This window comes from Schistocerca piceifrons, chromosome 4, assembly GCF_021461385.2.
Source record: "Schistocerca piceifrons isolate TAMUIC-IGC-003096 chromosome 4, iqSchPice1.1, whole genome shotgun sequence".
In the NCBI taxonomy this organism is placed as follows: Eukaryota; Metazoa; Arthropoda; class Insecta; order Orthoptera; family Acrididae; genus Schistocerca; species Schistocerca piceifrons.
In genome coordinates, this window is record NC_060141.1 from 381,366,053 (window position 1) to 381,392,209 (window position 26,157).

At 43.8% G+C, this 26,157-nt stretch overlaps 1 protein-coding gene across 1 annotated transcript in view; it reads left to right on the forward strand.

Annotated features, from left to right (window-relative positions):
• LOC124794669 (peroxidasin) overlaps positions 1–26,157 on the forward strand; it is a 197,827-nt gene that overhangs the window by 167,473 nt on the left and 4,197 nt on the right. The window contains exons 19-21 of the mRNA XM_047258204.1: positions 4,864–5,072; positions 13,551–13,780; positions 17,976–18,239. Coding sequence (XP_047114160.1) covers positions 4,864–5,072; positions 13,551–13,780; positions 17,976–18,239 — 703 coding nt within the window. The remainder of the gene's footprint in view (positions 1–4,863; positions 5,073–13,550; positions 13,781–17,975; positions 18,240–26,157) is intronic.

Sequence of the window (26,157 nt, forward strand, 5' to 3'; positions counted from 1 at the left end):
CAGTAACGTTTCCTGTTATATCGTCGGATTTCTTTTTAGATGTAGCATCGTGTCCTTTTATGCCTCTGATCTATCAAAAGTAAAACAAGATTTTTCGTAATAGCGAGTGAAAACAGTGGTGCAGGAAGTATAGAATTTGTTTCTTTAATTCCAGTCTACTCTCACAAGAACCTGGCGTCAGACTATCAATTTCGGTTCATAATCAACAACTTAGGATCTGATTTAAACTGATGAAACCTTATTATATCCTAATATTACTGAACCAAAGTGATAGAGTCGCAATTTCGATTATATATATTGAAGATGCCACTATAGCTTAATCACATTACCATAACATAAGGTTTCATGTGTTTTAAAGATATCTAGTCATTATGGAGTTTAGTCTATAATCTGATGACGATTTTTTGTGATCATAAACTCGAATGAAAGAAATCAGTTGTATCAAAAATAAGTTCACCTGACAATATGGTATATACCTGCTAATCTCCAAGGCTGACCCTCAGTCACCGCATTGAAATGGTTCGCATACAAAGAACCGATTACGTGTAATCAGCGAAGTAAGGCGAACCGACTAGTAGACGAGACAGAACTCCAGATAGCAGCTATCGTGTTTGGACGTATGTATGATCACGCCTTGAAGGAAACTGCTCTGTTTGTTTACGTATAAAGGTGGACTGTTCAACATATCTATAAAGAATGGTGTACCACCCTTCCAGCTGTGAAAGAAGATTAAGAACAGTACTGGAAAGAATTTTCTAACCAACAGGGAGCGGACAGAATGGTATTGCTACTTTCAATAAATGAAGGACTATCTGAACCAATATCCGGTTGAAAATTGCGAAAGGAACTGCATGAAACGGACACGAGGAGTTGGGTACCTCGCAAAAGGCTTACAGTAGCCCATAGAGCTGCAGATCTTCAATGGGCTAAACAAGACAGAGTCCGGACAGGAGTCGATTGGAGCCGAGCAGTGTGATTCAACGAATCGCGATTTTGTCTCTTTCAAATAACGCAAGGAACTGCGTGCACCAGCGGACCAGTAGCTATTTAACTCTCAGTGTGTGTAGGATGAAGTTTAGGCCAGAGGTGGCTGTGTGATGGTGTGATTGTGTTTTTCGTACCTTGACTGGACCCTACTCATTCATGTTGCCGTGTATATGGTGGATCTCGGAAATCGCTGCCTCTAGTAAGATTTTATGACGTAGCCTACTCGTTGGCTTCGATCGGACATCCACAAACAGAAGCGAGACTCGTCACTGAACACCAAGATATCCTATACAATGTTGAAATTGACTCTGTTCGTACACCGTGAAACCTTTGCTATCTGTGATATGGTGTCAGCGGCAAACGACGTATGGAAATTCAAGAACTCAACCCGGGGTACAGTAATCTGTTTCTAACGATTCTTGGAGACACTACGCCGTTACCGCGTGTCAGGATTTCAGCTGCAGTCGAACAGTCCCACAACCTTCTTGTCGTTAGTCACTCTAAAAGGATCCGTCTGTCTCTTCTTACCATAGTGCTGCCCTTAGTCCACCTCGTCACCTCTCAGTCTGCGCTGTCGGTAAAGTGCCCACTTGTCCCCCAATTCTAATGAATCGATCTTTCTCCAAGTCCGAAAGATAGCGAGAGGTCTTCTAGGCGTACTGCGTTGCGACCTCCATATGGAAAGTTACGGTAACGAAAGGTGCGCCCAACACCGGTGATGTAGTCGTGACATTCGTCAGTTACAAGATCGAATTTTCTCGCGACAACAGAGTTGTGTAATACTTCATCGGTTTACTTGTCGCGTCACACCTGGCTAAAATCTCGAGCATTCGGCTCAGTCCTCCACGGTCTTGATCAGAAACAACTGACTGCCGTGACTGACGTTGTGGTGACCATTTACATCCATAGACGGGCTACGATTGCTCACTGTAGATTATCAAGCGTTTCAAGGAGGTGCTTTCCATTTGGCTCCATTTCTCCCATCTTCATTTTATCGATATGTTGGCAAAAACATTTATGGTGTGGGCACATGGAGCCGAAGGTAAGGAGGAGTCTATCGATCATATGACTACCATGCATCCGAAAACTCGGTGTAATGTCTACACAGAGAGAGAATAGAAGATGTCAGTTGTAGATGCTTTCAGTCAATGACAACCGGATGGGTGGCTCGGCCACTCTCTATGCCGAAACCAAAACACTTTGATTTATACCTCTACACCTAACGTTTTCACCACACAGTCCAGAAGACATCACATTGGTTTATACCTCTACACCTAAAGGTTTCACCACACAGTCCAGAAGACATCTGTTTTAAATCCATTAGTTTATAAAGTTACAACTGATTGTCAATCACCTGAATTTCGAGATTAATCATCTGAAGTACGCTTTCCGAAAGAATGGCAGTGAGGTTCGAGATATAAAAGTTAGCGCTCTCCAAGAAATGAAAACTCGAAAACGTTGAGTGATTACGTGGAAATCTAAGTATTGTGCTTCTTCCTTTCTGCGATGCTACCTTTAGGAAAAGAGGCGGGGTTCGGGAAAGAAGAGACATAAGACCTATTTTCCGACCGCCGAGAAGATACAGCGGATGCAGCGCACAGTTAACGATAGCATCGGCCTGAGGATTTCCGGAATGTACAAGTTTTCTTGTAAATGTGGTAGCAACTTCATCCGTCAGTCTATTCGTACCGCTTTTGACCGCTGCGAAGAACACCAAACCACATTAAAAATCGAGAGCATGAGAAATCAGTGGCTGCTAAGCACAGTCTCACAAATAAATAGAGAATGATGTTTGATGAAACTGAAATCTTGTCTCACGCTCCTATATACTGGACTCTGTTGTTAAGAAGACATAAGAATTAGAATGTGCGAGAACAGCTTGAGCTGGGATAGCAGCTATAATCTCAGTAGTGCGTGGAAGCGACTTCTTAAAGCTTGTACCACACAGAGAAATGCGTTACATTTCTTACGTTCCTACGAGAGCGCTGACATCACCAGTGTAGATATGGCGACCGTCTCTGGCAGCATAACATAGTGATACCGTTCCATGACCAGTCGCAAGCCGTGGTGAATGGTCACCACAACAACAGTCATGGCAGTCGCTTGTTCGTGACGAGTACGATAGGAGACTTCGTCGACAGATCGGGTTCAAAATGATTCAAATGGCTCTGAGCACTATGGGACTTAACATCTGAGCTCATAAGTCCCCTAGAACTTAGAACTACTTAAACCTAACTAACCTAAGGACATCACACACATCCATGCCCGACGCAGCATTCGAACCAGCGACGTATCAGTCGCGCGGTTCCGGACCGAAGCGCCTAGAACCGCTCGGCCACCGCGGCCGGCGAAAGATCTGGGCCGGCCGAAATGGCCGTGCGGTTCTAGGCGCTGCAGTCTGGAACCGCGGAACCGCTGCGGTCGCAGGTTCGAATCCTGCCTTGGGCATGGATGTGTGTGATGTCTTTAGGTTAGTTAGGTTTGACTAGTTCTAAGTTCTAGGGGACTAATGACCTCAGAAGTTGAGTCCCATAGTGCTCAGAGCCATTTTTGAAAGATCGGGATTTTGCCCGGATTCGAAGCGGCAAGTAAGCCAAGAATGGGTTAAACAGCATCTGAAATAACAGTTTTTTTATGTACTAAAAATGGGTTACATAAAAATTTCCTGGCAGATTACAACTATGTGCCGCGCCAAGACTCGAATTCGGGACGTTGCCTTTCGCGGGCAAGTGCACCTATCTTTTTATCTGCCAGCACGTTTTAATTCAGCGCAGACTCCACTGCAGATTGAAAATTTCATTCTGGAAACATCACCCAGTCTGTGGCAAGCCACGTCTCCGCAATATCCTTTCTTCCAGCTGTGCTAGTTCTGCAGCATCGTAGGAGAGCTTCTGCGAAGTTTGGAAGGTAAGAGACGAGGTACTGACGGAAGTAAAATTGTGAGGACGGGTCGTGAGTCGTGCTTGGGTAGCTCAGATGGTAGAGCACTTGCCCCGCAAAAGGGAGGGGTCCCGAGTTCGAGTCTCGGTCCGGCACACAGTTTCAATCTACCAGGAAGTTTCGTGTCAGCGTACACTCCGCTGCAGAGTGAGAATTTCGTTCAGGTGGCATAAAGACTGAATTTCAATAAACTGTCCCACATTTATGGAAATAATGGAGTATCAGCCAAACAAGAACGTCGCCTTAATGCTATCCACATGCGGTGCCTGAGATCCATCCTCGGAGTAACGTGGAGGGACCGAGTGACCAACGAACTAGTGCTATCTAAAACTAATTGCAACAGTATTTCAGATATCTTGAAGCAGAGACGACTCCGCTGGCAGGGACATGTCCACCGTATGGATCCTGACAGATTACCACGTGAGGTGATGCTTGGAGAGATCTCTATAGTCAAAAGACCTGTAGGACGTCCTGTATTGAGGTTCAAGGACTCCTGTAAACGAGATATGGAGAGCTTTGGAATCGACACAAATAGATGGGAGGCACGGGCTGAGACCAGAGTGGCGTGATGATATATCATCTGGAATGTCGAAGCATGATGAAGGCTTGTTAGACAGATTAAGGCAGAAAAAGCTTCGCAATGCTTCCACCGCTCCTGCCTCAGCAGCCAGATACACTTGTGACAATTGCGGCAAGAGATGCCGTGCTGCCATTGGCTTGACAAGTCATATAAAAAAATGCAACCCATAAACACACAGACACTGCAACAATCATCTACTAAGATGTCGTGGCCAATATATATATATAGCTGGGTAAGTTTCGATCAAGGTGGCAGTGGTGTAATACTTCCCATGTTCGCCAGTGCAGGACCGTATAGAACCTCGCGTAAGCTAGCCATTGCCGACACCGGTTGCTCACTTGACGTGTGGTGCACAGATTCTTCTACGAGAACCCGGGCGTCTTCAAGCCGGAGCAGCTGACGCAGATCCGGCAGGCGTCACTGGCGCGGGTGCTGTGCGACAACGGGGACGCCATCGAGGACATCACGCGGGACGTGTTCGTGCTGCCCGACCGCCAGGGCGGCCTGCTCAAGTGCAGCGCGCTGCCCAGCGTGCAGCTGATCGCGTGGTCCGACTGCTGCCCCGGTGAGTACCACCTGCTCGCGGCGCGCCTCTTCCTGCTTATGCGAATTCTCAGTAGCCCTGCTGTCACAGAGAGTAAGCTCCATGAAGAATTAGGCAACGTAACAGTTCTTCCCACGTACGGCTCGAGATATGACCATGAGAACAAAATCAGACAAGTTCCAGCTCATATAGATAGTCCTTTTACCCGCGCATCATTCGCAACCGGAGAAGTAAAGGTGGAGTAATGGCGGCGGCAACAGAAGAAGCTTCCTAATCTACACCCAGTAAATACCGAGCGACATGGTGCAGCGGTTAGGAAACTGGATTCGCATTCTGGAAACGACGGTTCAGACACGCGTCCGGCTGTCCTGATATAGGTTTCTGTGATTACTCTAAATCGCCACGACTGATTTCCTACCCCATTCTTCCATAATCCGGGCTTGTGCTCCATCCCTAATGACCTTGTTGTCGACTGGACGTTAAATGCTAATTTCCTCCTCCTCCTCCTCCTCCTCCTCATCATCCTCATCCTCTTCCTTCTCCCGTCGAAGGTGTCTGCCGTATTGCAGATCCAGATGCAGATGCACATCTCTTGTTGCTGCTACAAACTAATAGGTGAATTCACAAAAGATCGATATTAAAAATAGATAGATTGTAGATAGATTTTACTTTACTGTGAAGTAGGAACTGAAAGTCATGAATAACAGAACCTGAATAAAATTGTTCGTTTTATTCTACCGCTGAAAGTATAGATTAACTTAACTGTACTATTAACAAATATAAATGAAGATGGTATCTGTTGTTTCGGACATGTCTGAAAGAACAGATACCATTCTCATATATACCGGGTGATCAAAAAGTAAGTATAAATTTGGAAACTTAATAAACTACGGAATAATATAGATAGAGAGGTAAAAATTGACACCCATGCTTGGAATGACATGGGGTTTTATTAGAACAAACAAAAAAAACAAATTATTGCTAGACGCGTGAAAGATCTCTTGCGCGCGTCGTTTGGTGGTGATCGTGTGCTCAGCCGCCACTTTCGTCATGCTTGGCCTGCCAGGTCCCCAGACCTCAGTTCGTGCAAATATAGGCTTTCGGGTTATATGAAGTCGTAAGTGTATCGTGATCGACCGACATCTCTAGGGATGCTGAAAGACAACATCCGACGCCAATGCCTCACCATAACTCCGGACATGCTTTACAGTGCTGTTCACAACATTATTCCACGACTACAGCTATTGTTGAGGAATGATGGTGGACATATTGGTGGACTCCTGCAAAGAACATCATCTTTGCTTTGTCTTACTTTGTTATGCTAATTATTGCTATTCTGATCAGATGAAGCGCCATCTGTCGGACATTTTTTGAACGTTTGTATTTTTTTGGTTCTAATAAAACCCCATGTCATTCCAAGCATGTGTTTCACTTTGTACCTCTCTATCTACACTATTCCGTGATTTATTCGGTTTTCAAATTTATACTGACTTATACACTCCCGGAAATGGAAAAAAGAACACATTGACACCGGTGTGTCAGACCCACCATACTTGCTCCGGACACTGCGAGAGGGCTGTACAAGCAATGATCACACGCACGGCACAGCGGACACACCAGGAACCGCGGTGTTGGCCGTCGAATGGCGCTAGCTGCGCAGCATTTGTGCACCGCCGCCGTCAGTGTCAGCCAGTTTGCCGTGGCATACGGAGCTCCATCGCAGTCTTTAACACTGGTAGCATGCCGCGACAGCGTGGACGTGAACCGTATGTGCAGTTGACGGACTTTGAGCGAGGGCGTATAGTGGGCATGCGGGAGGCCGGGTGGACGTACCGCCGAATTGCTCAACACGTGGGGCGTGAGGTCTCCACAGTACATCGATGTTGTCGCCAGTGGTCGGCAGAAGGTGCAGGTGCCCGTCGACCTGGAACCAGGCCGCAGCGACGCACGGATGCACGCCAAGACCGTAGGATCCTATGCAGTGCCGTAGGGGACCGCACCGCCACTTCCCAGCAAATTAGGGACACTGTTGCTCCTGGGGTATCGGCGAGGACCATTCGCAACCGTCTCCATGAAGCTGGGCTACGGTCCCGCACACCGTTAGGCCGTCTTCCGCTCACGCCCCAACATCGTGCAGCCCGCCTCCAGTGGTGTCGCGACAGGCGTGAATGGAGGGACGAATGGAGACGTGTCGTCTTCAGCGATGAGAGTCGCTTCTGCCTTGGTGCCAATGATGGTCGTATGCGTGTTTGGCGCCGTGCAGGTGAGCGCCACAATCAGGACTGCATACGACCGAGGCACACAGGGCCAACACCCGGCATCATGGTGTGGGGAGCGATCTCCTACACTGGCCGTACACCACTGGTGATCGTCGAGGGGACACTGAATAGTGCACGGTACATACAAACCGTCATCGAACCCATCGTTCTACCATTCCTAGACCGGCAAGGGAACTTGCTGTTCCAACAGGACAATGCACGTCCGCATGTATCCCGTGCCACCCAACGTGCTCTAGAAGGTGTAAGTCAACTACCCTGGCCAGCAAGATCTCCGGATCTGTCCCCCATTGAGCATGTTTGGGACTGGATGAAGCGTCGTCTCACGCGGTCTGCACGTCCAGCACGAACGCTGGTCCAACTGAGGCGCCAGGTGGAAATGGCATGGCAAGCCGTTCCACTTGACTACATCCAGCATCTCTACGATCGTCTCCATGGGAGAATAGCAGCCTGCATTGCTGCGAAAGGTGGATATACACTGTACTAGTGCCGACATTGTGCTAGCTCTGTTGCCTGTGTCTATGTGCCTGTGGTTCTGTCAGTGTGATCATGTGATGTATCTGACCCCAGGAATGTGTCAATAAAGTTTCCCCTTCCTGGGACAATGAATTCACGGTGTTCTTATTTCAATTTCCAGGAGTGTATATATATATATATATATATATATATATATATATATATATATATATATATATATATATAGTTAAGGTTCACCGGCCATATTACCATCTTCTTGTGTGTGGATGCACAAACAGTGTCCGAATCTTACGGGAATCGGCAAAAAAGCCGCGAGTAATGAGTATAATGGGCAGGGGCACTATGAATATAGTGCGGGACAATAAGTTGGGAATGTGGGTCTGACAGGAGGAGAGCCAGATATAAATCCCTGCTGTCGCACTATCCTCTGTGGCTCGTATGGATAGAGCGTCTGCCATGTAAGGAGGAGATCCCGGGTTCGAGTCCCGTTCGGGGCACACATTTTCAACCGGCCCCGTTGACTTATATTAACGCCTGTATGCAGCTAGGGGTATTCATTTCCGCCGTATAGTTTCGTGAAGTTCCGATTGGTGGTGGCGCTATACATTGGCATCAAAATCGCGTGTGTAACAGAGGTGCGTTCCAAACACAGAGCTGTCTCTGAGTTTCTTTTGCCGGAGAACCAGACCATCGTAGATATACGCTGGTACTTGAAAAATGTCTACAGAGACGCGGCAGTGAACAAAAGCATGGTAAGTCGCTGCGCGAGGCGGCTGTCATCATTGCTGCAAGGTCCCGCAAACCCGTCCGATCTCCCGCCTGCTGGACGGCCGCACACAGCTGCGGCTCTTTCAGTGTTGGAACGTGCGGAGACTCTCATTCGAGGTTATCGAGGGATCACATTCAACACCTCGCTACACAACTGGACATCTCTGTTGGTAGCACTGACACACTTGTCCACGAGTTGGGGTACCGAAAGGTGTCCCCGCTAGTTTCCTCGCCGCCTAACGGAAGACCGTAAAGAGCAACGAAGAACCGTCTGTGTGTAGTTGTTTGAACGATACGGGGCTGATCGCACCAATTTTTATCAATAAGTTCACAGTTGATGAAACATGGATCACTTCGAACCGGAAACAAAACGGCAATGCATGGAGAGGCGCCACATGACGTCTCTTCCGAATAATGAACTTCTACTTCGGAAGAGATGTGACAGCGCTCCATTTCTGTTGATATCCTTCCCCATGGTGCAACGATCAGCTGCGAAATGCATTGTGCCGCCCTCATGAAACTGAAGAATTAACGTCAGTGTTCGTCGCCACAAGGGTGCAAACGAATTTCTCCCTCTCCATAACAACGCAGCACCTCACACATGTCTGTGTACCCGAGAGGAGCTCACGAAACATCACTGGACTGTTCTTCTTCGTCTACCCTACAGCTCGGATCTCGCACGTTATGACTTCGATTTCTTGCCTCCAATAGAGGAAGCGCTCTGCGGGAAGCAGTACGTGGATGGTGGGAGGGAATTCATGCTGCAACACGTTGGCTCTGACGTCGACCAGTAGAGTGGCACACACAGTCTTCCATTAAGGTTACGTAAGGTCGTGGCACTGAACGGAGATTATATCAAAAAACAGTGTTTTGTAGGCCAAAGATTGGGAAATAATATGGTGTTTCGAAATCCTGGATAGAACCACCTTTCCTACAGAAAAAAAGTGTAGCATTATTTATTGAACGCATCTCGTCACTTCCTTTGTTGCAGTCTGACTGTTTAATATTAGTCCGAGAATCTGCAACGGGTAGTGTCTTTTCTTGAACACTAAATTCCATTGTTCTCATGTTCAAAGTCCCCTATGCTCGAAGTGAATTGTTTTCCGGTGGTTGAGTGTGCGCTACCTTCACGGTGACCTCACTGTAAATTTTCTCTCGATATTCGTGGGTAAATGGTTATATTATATGAGAAATCCAGAATTGTATTCCCTTTTGAGGTACGAATTGTTATTAAGCGCTCACATTCCCCACAGCAGCTGTTAGTATACAGAACTAGTACTGATTGAACTACGTTGGTAAATCACCTTAAATACTTCAACGAACAATGAAATGAATACAGTGCTGTGCCTATTGTTCACTTGTCTTACACACAGCCTTCTTGCACTCTCGGCGTAAATTTTTACAACTGTTAATTTCTGTCAGTTGTGCACACACACTCACGACCGTGATGGCACGTTATTAAATGATGCTTCTCCGTGCTGTCTCTCTCTTCTACACCTCTGCCACTGTCACCACCCTTGGACTGCCACGCTTGCCGTCCCTTTTGCATGGTGAATCCACCGACCTGTCTCACTCTGAATACATGAACACCACCGCAAAGATGCAAAGAAGCAAAGCTTGTTTTTCCCACTTGACAATCTGACGAGCACAATATTTTTCTGAACGATTGCATATTGCACTGTACTTTCTGAACCAAAGAATGAAATTGTTATTTCACCTAAACAGGTCAGTCCAAAGGATTTAAATATGCTAAATCTCATGTTAGTAAATTGTCGAAGTGTCTGTAGCAAGATCCCCGAGTTACTCTCCGAAATAAACAGTAGCAATGCGAATATTAGGTACTGAAAGCTGGTTGAAACCAGACATAAATAGCAGTGAAATTTTGAACTCGGATTGGTCAATGTTTAGGAAGGATAGGACCGATGCTATGGGAAGCGGTGTGTTCCTTGCAGTTAAAAGCTGTTTAAACGCAGTTGAGATCTATACTGAGATGGACTGTGAAATAGTCTGGATTAAGCTATCAATCAGACAAGGATTGACCATTACATTAGGACGTTTTTATAGAGCACCACCATCCGCAACAAACGTCGTAGAATGTTTCAGGGAAAATTTTGAGTAAATAGGGAATAAATATGCAAATTATCTATTAGTTTCCGCTGTGAGTGGCCGCCCTGTTAGAGGCGTCATGTCACTGACTGCGCGGCCCCTCCCGCCGGAGGTTCGAGTCCTCCCTCGGGCATGGGTGTGTGTTTTGTCCTTAGCATTAGTTAGTTTAAGTAGTGTGTAAGTCTAGTGACCGATGACCTCAGCAGATTGTTAAATCAGAAATTCACACATTTTATCCATTAGTTATAGATGAAGACTTTAATCTGGCATCCACTGACTGAGAAAATTACACGTTTGTCACAGTGGGCAGAAGCAAAGACTCGTGTGAAGCTATTCCAGGAGCACTTTCAAAACACATCCTTGAGTAATTGGTTAGAAAACCAACTCGAGATGGGAACATATTAGATATCTTGGCGGCAAACAGACCTGATCTTTTTCAGGAAGTTAATCTAGAAGGTATCAGCGACCATAATGTCGTTGTGGCTTCTATGTCAGTGGAAGCTGCAGAAAAACCAAAGAAATAGCGTAGAGTTTTCTTGTTTGGGAAAGCAAACAAAAGAGTCGTTAATGAATATCTTAATAGTCACCTCGAAGCATTCACCGCGGAACACAAAGATAATGAGCATCTTTGGTTTAAAGGAATTGTCCACCATGTGGTAGAGAAGTATGTGCGTAGCAAAAATATACGGGAGGGAAAGCATCCACCTTGGTACAACAAACATATTCGGAAGTTGCTGAGAAAGCACAGAATTTTGCACAGTTGTTTTGAACGTAGTTGCTGCCCCGCTGACAAACAGAAATTATGCGAAATGAAAGTCGCTGTCAAAAGATCAATGATAGATCCTTTTAACGTACTTGAAAGCAGTATTTTATCTGCCGATTCTAAAAATAACCCCAAAAAACTTTGGTCGTACTTAAAATCTGTGACCGCTACAAATAATTCAATACCTTCTCTTGCTGACAGTATGGGTAATGTAACTGATGATGATAAACAGAAGGCCGAAATTCTAAACCTAGCTTCAAAAACTCGTTTACGGTAGAGGACATGCAGCACCATTCCCCCTTTCAGTTATCGAACAAACACAAGGATGGCTGACATAGTGGTTCAAAAATGGCTCTGAGCACTATGGGACTCAACTGCTGTGGTCATCAGTCCCCTAGAACTTAGAACTACTTAAACCTAACTAACCTAAGGACATCACACACATCCATGCCCGAGGCAGGATTCGAACCTGCGACCGTAGCAGTCGCACGGTTCCGGACTGCGCGCCTAGAACCGCGAGACCACCGCGGCCGGCGGCTGACATAGTGTTTAGTTTATTAGAGGCATCTGGCCCAGACGGTATCCCCGTAAGATTATATGTTGACTGTGCTACAAATATACGAGCACTATTCTTATCCGTCATCTATCTCAGATCATTGGAACAGCGGAAAGTTTCACGGGACTGGAAGAAGACCCAGGTCATAGCAATCAATAAAAAGGGTAGAAAATCGGATGCACATAATTACCGGCCAATTTCGCTGACGTCTATTTGTTGTAGCATCATGGAACATATTTTGGCCGGCCGCTGATGGCCGAGCGGTTCTAGGCGCTGCAGTCTGCAACCGCGCGACCGCTACGGTCGCAGGTTCGAATCCTGCTTCGGGCATGGATGTGTGTGATGTCCTTAGGTTAGTTAGGTTTAAGTAGTTCTACGTTCTAGGGGACTGATGACCTGAGATGTTAAGTCCCATAGTGCTCAGAGCCATTTGAACCATTTTTGAACATATTTTGTGTTCAGTCATAATGACGTTTCTAGACTCTGAGAAGCTCATCTGCAGAAACCAGCATGTTTTTGGGAGACACAGTTGGCCCTCATTGTGCAAGATATACAACAGGCTCTAGATACCGGCTCCCAGGTTGATGCCATATTCCTCGACTTTCGAAAGGCGTTCGACTCAGTTCCTCACTGTCGCTTCCTCCAAAAAGTGCACGCTTACGGTCTATCCAATGACATATGCAGTTGGATAGAAAGTTTTCTACCAGACAGAGAGCAGTATGTCGTCCTGAACGGGGTGACTTCAACAGAAACATACGTAACTTCAGGTGTCTCCCAGGGCAGCGTAATAGGTCCGTTGCTTTTTACGATTTACATAAACGATCGGGTTGGTGACATTGACAATGGCATTAGACTATTTTCCGATGATGCTGTAGAGTACAGGAAAGTAGTATCACAGGTCCAAAGAAGAGCGGCAAGATTCGTGGCTGGTACATTTAGCCATCGTGAGAGCGTTACAAATCTCATAGAAAATTTGAAGTGGGACACACTTGCAGATAGCCGACGCGCTAAACCAGAAGGGGCTGCTCACAAAATTCCGAAATCCGATCTTCGCCGAGGATATACAGCACATATTATTACCACCAACTTTAAAGTGACGCAATGATCACCATTCAAAGATAAGGGAAGTTAGAGCTCGCACTAAGGAGTTCAGACATTCGTTTCTTCCTCGCGCGATCCTCGAGTGGAACCGAGGGGGCAAATATGACTTTGCTCTCCGCCACACACCGTTTGATGTCTAGCGGAGTATATATGTAGATGTAGATGTAGAACTCATAGACACACTTAGTCCAGGGGCAAATTCTAATATTGATTCATATTCCAAAGATTATTTGAATGCGTGTCAATAAAAATGTGAAATGATATCTGATGTGTCTGAGGATATGGTCACATTACAACACTGGTCAATGTCGTTGTAGCAGATGATGTGTTACAGATCTTAGCAGCCGGACCATTCGTCAGATGTTTAATAGTTGGCGACTGGGGAACAGAGATGGTAAGTGAATGTGCTTTCAATATGCATTTTAGATCTTTTCAATTTATTTCTTTTTCAGAGTGCCAGGAGCGCAGCAACACCATCTCGCGCCGCTTCCGGCGCTCAGCAGAGCACTCCTACCCAGAGGACCGCCCCGTCGCCTCCACCACACCTCTGCCACCATCTTCGCAGTCCGAGGCCGATGGCGGCTGGGTCAACTCCTCCATGGGGGCCACGTCGGCGACGCCCACCACAGCAGCCGTCACCGCCGCCACCACCGACGCCAGCTTCCGTGACAACCAGATAGAGGTGTCGTAGCTCTCTCGCCCTTACTTTGTTTCAGCAGCAAGAAACTGTTGTCGTTGTGGTTGTCAACCCGAAGACAGTTTGGTACAACACACTATTAATCTCTGTATCTGATTACGCATGCCTATACCACTTTCTTTGGCGCTTCCGTTTAATACCACGAAAATCATATGAAGTCATTAAAAAATAGCTACCTAGCAGTAATAGAACTTCATGTCCTTGCCTAAATAACAAGGAGGCAAACATCTGCCATAGTTGGACCGTCATAACAACCCAAACTATGGCTGCAAAGAATCCCCACTTCAAGCGTGGCTTGGAAGAGTGCCTCTTCTCTCAAAGTTGCCACTCGGAATGCACGCAGTCTACAAAAGGAAAGCCATCAGAGAAATTAAAAAGCAAAACTTTTAAAAGATTAAAAATTTTATACATTTTTAAAAATTAAAAAAAAAACAATTTTTTTAGTTTAAAAATTAAACACTAAACTTCATCACACTAATTGTCTGATTTTATTACAATAAAAAATGATACAAGACGCAGATTTCTTAAATCATTGAAAAGTTTTGTCATTTTTTAAATGTTTTCCCTTTAAGTTTCATTGGTTCACAAGCTATTATTTGTTAGGTTCGGGGTTTTCTGCTGTTGGAAGCAGATTTTGGTTTTTTGTTTATTTTTTTGGCCTTTGGCTTATCCTATTATTTATGCATTCCGTGTCATGTGTCTGTTGCTTTGCTACGCTTCTTCTGTTATCAGCTATGCTCCTTTTTCCTATTTGCCAGCCGGTGTAGCCGTGCGGCTCTAGGCGCTTCAGTCTGGAACCGCGTGACCGCTACGGTCGCAGGTTCGAGTCCTGCCTCGGGCATGGATGTGTGTGATGTCCTTAGGTTAGTTAGGTTTAAGTAGTTCTAAGTTCTAGGGGACTGATGACCACATATGTTAGTCCCATTGTGCTCAGAGCCATTTTTTCCGTATTTGCTTGTAACGGCGAATATCTCTCGTACTGGACTATCTTTACTTTCGGTTATTACCTACATTTCTTCTGTGCTCATTTTTCAGCCCTCGTACATACTTGTACGTTAGTGCCTCTCCATGCTTCGTTATGCGCCCCTTTCACTCTCTTTACCGCGAATATGGCCCGTAGCGTCACTGCTCATTCCTGTTGCCGCAGCCATACAGTCCGCACAGCCGTGCTGTACTAGAGTTCGGTAAATGATGAGCTCGAATGTTAGCACGGTTCGTCATATGAGGTTTAAAGCTGATTTTCGCTTTCTGCAGCACGGGGTCGTTACTTCGAGATTAGCAGATCCTAAAAAAAAAGGCTCCAGGCACTATGGGACTTAACATCGGAGGTCATTAGTCCCCTAGACTTAGAACTGCTTGAATCTAAGGACATCACAGAATCACAGACATCCATGCCCGAGGCAGGATTCGAACCTGCGACCGCAGCAGCCGCGTGGCTCCGGACTGAAGCGCCTAGAACCGCTCTGCTACCGCGGCCAGCCTAGCAGAGCCTCCTTTTACTCTCCATGTCACTGGTGGTCTTCTCGCGGATCCTCTCAATCCCTTTTTTTCCGTTAACTTTCCTAGCCCAAACAATTCCTCACATCAGTTCAGCATCGTTCTCTAAGGAAACCCAAACCAGCTCCAACTGTCTTCTTCCAAATTTACTAAAATCCCCACTGCTTATGTACATCTATGAGCTGGCACACACAAAAATCACCCTATACAGTTAGCATCAAGAACTGCAAAATCTGTACATTAAACCTTTTGTTTTAATTTATGAGTATTTTAACAAATCTGTAACCTAGTGTGGGAAAAAGGAGGTTTAGATTTTAATACTCCGTTGGCGATGAGGTAATTAGAGACAGAGCAAGACCGCGGATGGGACATAGATGACTAAGGAAAGTACCCTGTCCTTTTCTGACATTCGCAACAACCCAACTATGAAAAGCATGATGGGAAGGAGATTTTATCTTTACCTCTGCCCGTTGCGAGTCCAGAATACTAACTCCTTACCCATCTCAACCGGTTGGATACTAGTAAGCACAGGGAAGGGTGGCGGGAAGTCTGGTAAGACAGACGTCGAGGCTGATTTCATGACCTAGTATTGATGGACTATTGAAGCACTTCTGTAGTTGCTGGATAGAGGGGACTTGTAGGTATAGCCACAGCATAGCACTTGTGCAGGAAATTAGGAGGAAATATTAAAATTCTTTTAGAGCATTTTTCAGGCTTAGGTCGCACAGCCAGTATCATTACTGATTTCCAGTTCTTAGCAAGTCGTTATTGAATGATATTTCAAAAGAAAGAAGAAAGGGAATTGTAGAATACCAGACTACAAGTCAGTCTAACTTCTGTACACAACTAGTCAACGGAACAGACTAAGAGACGGGTTTATTATGCGAATATATCTGTGCTTTGATCGATGACACTGAAGGCATCTGTATAATAATAGAGTGTAATGTAATTCTCTGAGTGAGTTCTGTTTGAGTGTACACATGAGCTACTCAATAAACGTAGGTGTTCAGTTTGTGCTACGAGGAAGGGGAATATGGTGTTCGCGTAAAAGTTTTTGGAACGGAGTCTAAAAAGGTTAGGAAAGCGGGATTGAGTGCGTGGCGTTCCAGAATGATGATGGAGTAATAGAAATTGATTAGAATGAACATTAAGGCGAAACTGGCGTTAGAGATGATAGGTCGAATCAAATCTTCGTAGTGTAGAATACGTCGCGCGAATGTCATAGGTATTTTGAGTTAATTAGTAATTCTAATTGGTTGTAAACTTTGTGGTTCATAGATGTGTTTTGCCTGTTAATTTACAGTCGAGTTTTAGTATCAGACAAATATACTTGGATAGGACGCGTGTAAGTGTTAAAGTAAAATTCAGTGGGGCTGAAAGTGTGTGCGGTTCGTTCTTAATTTGGTACACGCTGGATTTGGAGTTCGACTTTTTGATTTCTTTCTCTTTATTATAATTTCATTCCTGCACGTAGGGGTGGATTGGCAGCAACCATGTAGCTGTACTTCCAACTACATATCTTTAAACATAAAAGTCGCATTGAGCACTTTCACAGTTGATAAACATGATATTATTAAATACTTGGCGATGCTATTTGCGTAGAGTTGTGACTGAATGAGGAGCTGCTTGGTGATAAATTGTTACTAAAGAAGAGGCTTATGTAGAGTTATACTTCATGACTAGCACGAGGTAGGTGGGACGGATCTAGTTGTAATGTGGACAGCTGTTTGACTGCAATGGATTTGGATGTACTGCACAAAATTGAGTGGGAAGGTATTAGGCGAGAGTGTCTAGTCGAGAAACTTGGAAGAGAAAGTAGTTTTAGGAATAAGTGGCAGCGGCATTTGGATCGAACCCAGAGCGCGGCCACGGCAACTTACTGGAGAGTATGGGTGCACTCAGATGGTTCGATATTTTAAAGGACAGAAAAATTGAAGAAGATGTTATCACTTGTAGAAACCGGACGTAGGGAGTTGTTGGGGTAAAGTGGTGTGTTGATTGGTGGACTAAGGACAGTTTCTGGTTTTGTTGGAGGGAGATTTAGGTTTGTAATTTTTAGGAGTCGGTTGGGATGAAATTGGTTCCTGGCACTGGAGAGAGGAGACTGAAGGTTAGGACGACGTTGGTACCTGTGATGGACTTTGGGATATATCGGTGGATTTGTTGCAGATGAGACATTTTTAGCAACGGTAGATTTGGGCTTGGTTTGGGAAGATTCGACTCTGTTTTCGGTGATATGGTGATCTATTATGAACAGATCTTTGAAGAATAGGCTAATGATGAATGTGGGACACAGGTGGCTGTGGATTTGGAGCGCTTTTAGCATTTGGGAGTCAGTACTGCAATCTAGTTCTTACTCGACTTCTTTCACCGTGATCTCTGGGTAAGCCTGTGCAGGAGGAGTGAATGGAAGTCATGAACAAAGCACTTGATTACTGAGGAGTGTTTGCGGGGTACGTTATGATTTGGTAAGTTGATTGAGATGCAGCTAGAGGCATATATTATAGATAATCGACACCTTTGAGATACTCCTTAAATGAAACATAACGAAAAATAGATCTACTCAACGTTTGAAAATATTTAGTTCGACAAGCGAAAAAATGTCGATTCGATCATTATGGCTACAGTTGTGAATTGGAAAATCGGGACCTGTGAAGTACGAACCTAATGGTCCTCTCTGCAGGTGGATGCTGAGGAGGTGGGCGAAGAGCGCCTGGAGGGCATCGAGAGCGCGCTGGAGGAGTTCCAGCGCACCATCAAGCAGCTGCGGCGCAAACTGCGCAAGCTGGAGCACCACTGTCAGGCTGCGGGCGGTGGCGGAGGCGGCGGCGGGGGCGGTGGGGGCGGCAAGCGCGCCGGCACCTCCAAGTGCGTCGACAACGACGGCCGCTGGCGCAAGAACAACGAGGTCTGGAAGCGTGACGACTGCACGGACTGCGTCTGCAAGGTACGTTCCGCGTCTCACCTCAGAACAGCCAACACAATCTCCACTTTGCGCGACTACTTCACCGTGAGGCAATCGCCCTCAGCACAAAAGAATGCTCTCCAAAATCTGATTTTTCTGGACAACGTTCACTGAATGAATTTGCTAACAATACGAGAGGTTAAGGCTTTATTTTGCTTTAGCGATATGTTACGTGTTCTTCGGTTTAATCTTTATATTAAGAAAAATACATTTTAAAGTACTAATTAGATACCTATACTAATGAAAGTACATTGCTATTCATAAATAATAAAATAATGATAAATGAAGGTGAAGACGACCTTCAGTTAGCAAGCACTTCATCGAAATGTCGTATTGATAGACTACAGTCTAAAAATTTTATTGCATAAGACGGAAATTGTGGCCCTTGAATTTAAACACTTAATAAAGTCAAAAATAATAATTAACAATTAATTAATTGAACAAGAGTCACATTATAAATATCTGGATGCGACACGAGCCATGATTTTGACAGGGATATAAAAAAAACGCTCCACAAATTTTTTGCGATATATGCACAATAAACAGAACACTAACTATATAATCCAAAAATATACAAAAAATTAGTTTTATTCAATTATTGCAGCACCATTACCGTCTTTGGAAGCGAACGCGATCAAAGTAGAAAGAAACATAACAGTAAAATACAACCGGCAGTGGTGATGGGAATCGTGAGGAGGGTAAAGAGCTTCACAATAAGAGATTTAATGAAGTGTGAAGATATTTAAAATGAGCTGAATCTACATCCAATTAACGAAGAAACAAGTGATTACTGGAAGTGATGAAATCAACCTTTGAATAGAATGAAATGTGAAAGAATACACAAAACCGTGACTATAACACGAAAAGAAAAAGCGAGATATACGTCGACCAAGGAAGCGACCAACTTTACCACTGCTGGGTTTCTGACAGTACTCTCGAGGATCCGTACCCTTTAACTTTTGAAACCTCAGATGAGATAAAGAAAGCCACATTTTTTCTGTATTGACAGGCAGACAAATCGTGTATCAATGACTCTGTCAGCAAAAGCGGGTAATGATATCAGATTTCTCCTAAATAGGGCACATTTATAATTGGTATGCTGGTACTTCGAAACGTGACTACCTGTGCAATATTGTTGAAAGCTTTCCACATACGAATGTCGAGAGTCACTGTTGTAAATAATTGTCTCATGTGGTCAAATTTTAAAATTAATTTAGAGAAGTGATGTAATGTCGCTTGTTCACGTCCGTATTCAGTGTTGAAGCGGGTAAGGCGAAGTGTGAAATTCTGTTAGAGTTTCAGAGTCGAAATGAATGACAACATTACACAATACTTCTCATTCACAGCGAATAAAAAGGTTAAGTTCATCGGGGACGATGATGAAAATGGCAAAGGTGATGAAAGTAAGGAAAAGAGTGGAAATGCCATCGCATGTGCTGAAAATCTTCTATTCACGTTCGTACTTCTGTAAATAGTGTCGATTGAGGTCTCCTTATTGATAGACAATGGCACAGAAAGATGATTTCCGTATGTGGAAAGAGTGGTTGACAGATAGAAAACACGACACTGGGATGCAAAAGTTGTAAGAAAGCTGTGATACTGGAGCCAGAAGGAAGTAAACACGAAATGAAAAAAATTCGCAGCAGTGGTCAACTATTTCAGTGCCATGCTTTGGAGAAAGCAAACCAGACCAAATGGTATCCGTTTGAAAGAAAATGTTTAAACACAAAGAAACTTCGTCCATAAACGATACTTTGAAAATATTATCTGCAGCAAGTGAAAAACCTTTAGAAGCTGTCTGTGTTAAATCACAGGAGAATGAAAACTTAGTAACAGCAAATGTTTTCAAAACTGCGTGCAAATAAACGGTTAAATGATTTTCGGTCTGAAATTGGTGTTCAGAAATTGAACAGAGTGGACCTTGGACCCACCCTTCATTTCAGGTTTGTATGTGTCAACAAATTAAAGCATACTGCTGCGTAAATGAAAGGCAGAGTTATCAAAATATAATTGAGTCACACAGCAAAATTCCCTTGATACTTGCCGAAAGTTCTACAGTGAGCCAATTCTCTTCATTGATTAGTCGTATTTGAGCAACGCTACGTGATACGTGGAACCTTGACTATATTGTTTAAACAAGCTTTCATACAAATTTTAAGTTGGAACTGAGCCAGCAATGGGCTAGAGCTATCTGTTAGCGAACTTATAAGAAAAGATCTTCCCTTAGAAATTAATCATTTTAAATCTTTCCTGGATAAGCTATACACTCTCTACAAACTGTCACCCAAAGGTGCAAGAGAACTGAAAAAAAAAATGTAGAAGCACCCAAATTCTTAAAAGTGACCCAGTCTTGGGTACTCGATAGGTTATCTCTAGCTTTGGAAGTGTTTCAGCAGTTTGGAGAAATTGTGAGACATTAGTTTCACATTTTTACTAGTGCTGAAGATGATATGACCAGAGACAACACTGGCAGGAAAATGTATGAAGGTTTTCTAAAGAAAATCGCCAGTACTTACTTAATTTTGGATCTGAAGTTGGTGTGCGATACGCTACAGGAGTTGTCTGAGCTTAGTTCAAAACTGCAAAACTCTTGATACTGCTATCAAAAAATAAAACAGAGTTCAGAATGTTTGAAGAGGAACATAAAAAGAGATGTATTTCTAATGAAGCTCGAAAAGGAAAGAAACGATTACAAATCTATTCACAAATGAAATGCAAAAATTATGCTGTTATGCCCAATCTAATCGACCCAATATCATTTCTTGAAAGTTTATGCAAGAGAATGAAAACAGATTTTCAAGTGATGAGGATGATATTTCTTCATGCACTGTTACTGCATCCTTCTTATTAGCCCAACAATCCTGCAGTAATTTTTGGTGAGAAAGACATAATCAAATTATGTTAAAGGCTCAGCTTTACCTGAAAGGAAAGTAATCATAGGGTTCCTAGAAGAGAAAGGAAGTGTCCAGCTTCTCCTGCTGTCTCTGATAAACAGAATTAACTGCATACCAGTATCTACCAGTGAATGTGAGAGAGGATTTTCACAAATGAATCTTGCGTTAAATCTATCAAGAGCGTCACTGCACCTGAAAATTTTTGCCAACTTTATTTTCATGAATCTAGTGACCTCCTTTGTGACTGTTCAACACTTATATCCTGTGATGATTGTCCACGACTGGAACCAGTAAATATTAAAGTTGATATAAAAATAACTGATTGTTAAAATGCGTTCTGTTTTCAGTTAATTCTCGGCTGTTCAAAGGCACGTAACCAAAATATTAGACTCCAGAATGCCAGCACATTCTACCTCAAGAAACTAAGCCAGAGAACGTAATGATGTTGGACGCAAAATCAGCTTTATAACTCAGCCGAAGGGTGTTCCAGAGGCCCTTTAGGGGTACTGGGCAGGCCAGTCTGTTCAGAAACCATTGCTTCACAGTTGGTACTTTGTGACAGCCTGCGTATCGTGCCGACAAGTTCATCACCTCTGAAGTGTCCTTCCACTACGCGACGTCCACAATGCCGTAAAATGTATTAAAATTCTTCTTTATTTCAAGTTTTCTAAAGTTCAATAAGGGTACCGCACCATAACCACGAGAAACAACTCCATATCGTAACACCACCTCCTCTGTGTTTCACTGATGGCACACGTAATGGCAAGTAGCATTCTCTGGGCATTCACCAAATTACTGCAGGGATATAGCGTAATTCATCAGCCAACATCACTCGTTGGTTGGTTGGTTGGTTTGGGGAAGGAGACCAGACAGCGTGGTCATCGGTCTCATCGGATTAGGGAAGGATTGGGAAGGAAGTCGGCCGTGCCCTTTCAGAGGAACCATCCCGGCATTTGCCTGGAGTGATTTAGGGAAATCACAAAATCACTCGTTCCCAGTCATTCATTGTCCAGTTGTGTCGCTCTTAACACCACCTCAAGCGTCACTTAGCATTACGTAGGAAATGTATGGCTCTTGTGGGGCTGCTCGTCCATTATACCCCTCTCTTTTAAACTCCACACACACATTCATTGTGCTAGCTGAACTGCTGGTATCACACTGAACACAGTGATTCCTTCTGATGATTTCATGTGACGTTTTTGCAATCACCCTCCTCAATGCTAGACAATTCCTGCCCGTCAATATATTATGCCTCCTTGATCCTGGTGTAGCTTTGGTTGTTCTTTCACATTTCTGATTTCAGTCACATGACAGACTTGGGGAGCTAGGAAGGGGGGAAATGTCCCAGGTCGATCTGTTGCTCAGGTGACAGCCAGTGACTAGTCGGCGTTCGGAGTCACTAAGCACTCCTGATTAACGTGTTCTGTTGTAACTACCTTAGTACTTGCAACACGATACACCCCAGCCCCATTCCCATCCCCTCCTTTTATACTGGCTGGTACGCCTCTCGTTAAAGCTAGTAGTCAATTCCTCATTACGTAGGAGTGTCTGGATACTTATGAGAGAACAGCATATTATATGGAGTCTTGTAAAATTCGGAAAAATATAAGACCATGACCTTACGGGTGTACACACACTTTTCATCAGAAAATGTGTTTAATATTGAAAGTGGCGATTGTGACGTGATATAAATTGGATAAGCCTGAAGGAATATTCGAACTCGATTGGAAAAGCTTCGAAATGTAGCGAAAGTAACCCAAGTAAATTCGTATGCATCTTATAAACAACAGACACACGTCCTCGAATATTAACGATAAGCACCGCATTCTTCTTCATGCCAAGAAAGGGACGTCTGTAATACTGTAGAAGAAATAGAAATTTTGTGTTCATGTACAGTTATCAACAAACATACTGAACAAGAAACCAGAAGGTATCCTTATAACTTTTGCTGACTGCTAATTAAAACCAAAGTAGTAATTCCATTTGTAGTTCCCACAATGAGAAATAGGATGATCTACACGCTTTACACACAAAAGAAAATTTTAAATTTTAGAATTTTCCACGTTGTCACACTATGTCATTTAATAATTTTATTTTTGCCTTTGGTACTTTCGAATACAACTGCAATGAATTTGCTACAAAAAGGTCCTGTTAATTTTTTCAGGGCTGATAGTTTCACATAGTGACTGAGAAAATGTGAACATTTCGTGTGTAGATTTTGAAGGCGTTGCAGGTTACATAAAAGCCATCGGCAAACATAGCCTATGACATCTTATGCTGTTTGAATCACTCTGATACCTTCTGGGCACGGTGTTCATGGCACTATTACGCCCATACAGTGCTCGCAATGTGAATCATCGGCAGCACTTTTCCACAATATTGTCATTCCGACATGACACCGACCCGCTACTATCTCTGCATTAACACGAACTCTCTTGCACACACCATCTGCTCTGCTTTCCCACTCGTATAGTAGTTCACTATACTCGTTACATGTAGCATAGTTATTAAAAATATTGCTCACCCAAAATTTAAAATGTTGTTTCGAATACAACTACACTAAATTTACTACAAAAAGGTCTTCTTAAATTTTTTAGGACTGATAGTTTCGCATAGTGACTGAGAAAATGTGAACATTTCGTGTGTAGAATTTGAAGGTGTTGCAGGTTACATAAAAGCCGTCAATAGGGGCAGCATAATCACGCTGTATATACATAAATACGTCTGTGAAATTGTTAGATCGCCAGGACTTTTATACGTTGTTCAAGATTACATGTTTGCACATTTTCCATCGCATGCCAAACCGTCAAGAACAGTTAAATTTGTAAACCAAAACGAAGAGAAACTCATAGTGTGAATACACTTCTACTTTTATACGTCTGACTTCTTTTTATGTATAACTATCTTTCCTTCAATTTATAATAATTACAGTATGGTACTCTTGTTCTGTGTGTTTTTGTTTTTTCTCTTTGTACACACACAGAATGTTACGCACTGACAATGGCTTGAAAAGCCGGAATTGGCCGTGGAATAAAAAAATTTCGCAGGCATTCAATGATTTCATCTTTGTCGCAGTTGTTGGAAGGAATGCTATTTCCATTCCACAGGAACTATGCGGCTTTTCCACTCTGTTTTTTGGACAGATGCATAAACGATGTTACTTCTATAAATGTTGCTACAATTGTGAGGGAAACTGTGGGGGCGTATGGTGAGAGGAAAAAGTTTATTCGTCAGGCCTTTCCCTCTCGCCCCTTCACTCTTTTCTCTCGACGCTCCCGTGAGTAAGCTTAGAGATGAACATTTTCAGAGGTTTCGATATGTCAAAACAATGAAATACCTAATTTTTTTAAACCCACGTCACAGCTGCGTATACAATACAGACCTGCAACAAACGCAGTTTATCTGTTTCACGTTGCAAACATACCTATAACATCTCATGCTGTTTGAATCACTCTGATACTTTCTGGGCACGATGTTCATGGCACTATTACGGCCATACAGTGCTCGCAATGTGAATCCTCGGCAGCACTTTTCCACAATATTTTCATTCCGACATGACACCGACCCGCTACTATCTCTGCATTAACACGAACTCTCTTGCACACACTATCTGCTCTGCTTTCTCACTCGTATAGCAGTTCACTATACTCGTTACATTTAGTATAGTTATTAAAAATCATGCTCACCCAAAATTTAAAATGTTAATAATTAATACATTATGTACTAAAATGTATTGAGGCAGCTATTAGTGGATATTTAAAAGGGCTGTGTCAATCCTTTCCTTTGTAACGGCTTGCGTTCTACTGGATACACTTTCAGTGAGGTATCTGAAAGTCTTCGGAGGAATTGCAGCTCATATTTCCTTAACAGCCAAATCCACACCTGTTAGTGATGTTGGACACTGGGGATGGTGCGAAATCGACGCTCTAACTTTAACCCAAAGGTGTTATATTGTCGAGGCACTGGGCAGGTCAGCCCACTTCAGGATTTTTAATGTCCCCAAACCATTGCCTCAACTGATGCTGTTTATGACAGCGTGCATTGTCGTGCTGATACAGTACCGTCTCCGAACTGTTCCTCTACTGTTGCAGACACAGTACTGTAATATGTGTTCATATCCTTTCGCATTTAGCGTTTTCCACGAAATACGTATCCTTGCCGGGACACCACCTTTCTCCAAACTTTACTGTTGGCACCACCATTGGATTGTTACCAGGTATAGCGTGAATCATTCGTGTCCAGTGAAGCATCGCTTAGCACTGACTACAGAAATTTGTTTACAAAAGAAAAACCACCAAACAGCCATAAGATTTCAGAAATTGTTATTTTATTTACACGGCCAGTTTCGACACTTCATTAAAGCCATCTTAAAGCCCCTATGCAATCTCTGGGTAGAGAATGGGAGACGTCGATGCATGCACAACCGGAATCATGAATACCTCGATTCCGTGAATTTCTTGCCGAGTCTGTACTTCGAAGACTTGGTGACAGCTCTTGTGAGCATACAGGTATTGACTGAGTTGTTGTCAAGTCTTCCATGTACCACTGCACAAAAAGTTCAAGGACTCCAGGTCTTGCTGGGTCCGGATATGCATGCATCGATGTATCCGATTCTTTATATAGCGAGTGCATAGGGGCCTGAAGATGACATTGATGAGGTGCAGAACCTGGTAGTGAAAATAAAATAATAACTTCTGAATCGCTCTTTGGCGATGTTTCTTTGGTAAATATCTGACCGGTCACTGTCCCGTATACACGACGGGTTAACACACACAGAAATCTGTGGCTGATGAAGAGCTACTTGCCGACTGTACTCCAGGCTTTTTCAAAATGGTTCAAATGGCTCTGAGCACTATGGGACTTAACATCTGTGGTCATCAGTCCCCTAGAACTTAGAACTACTTAAAACTAACTAACCTAAGGACATCACACACAGCCATGCCCGAGGCAGGATTCGAACCTGGGACCGTCCAGGCTTTTTAACTCCTCACGCAGACACTGTGCTA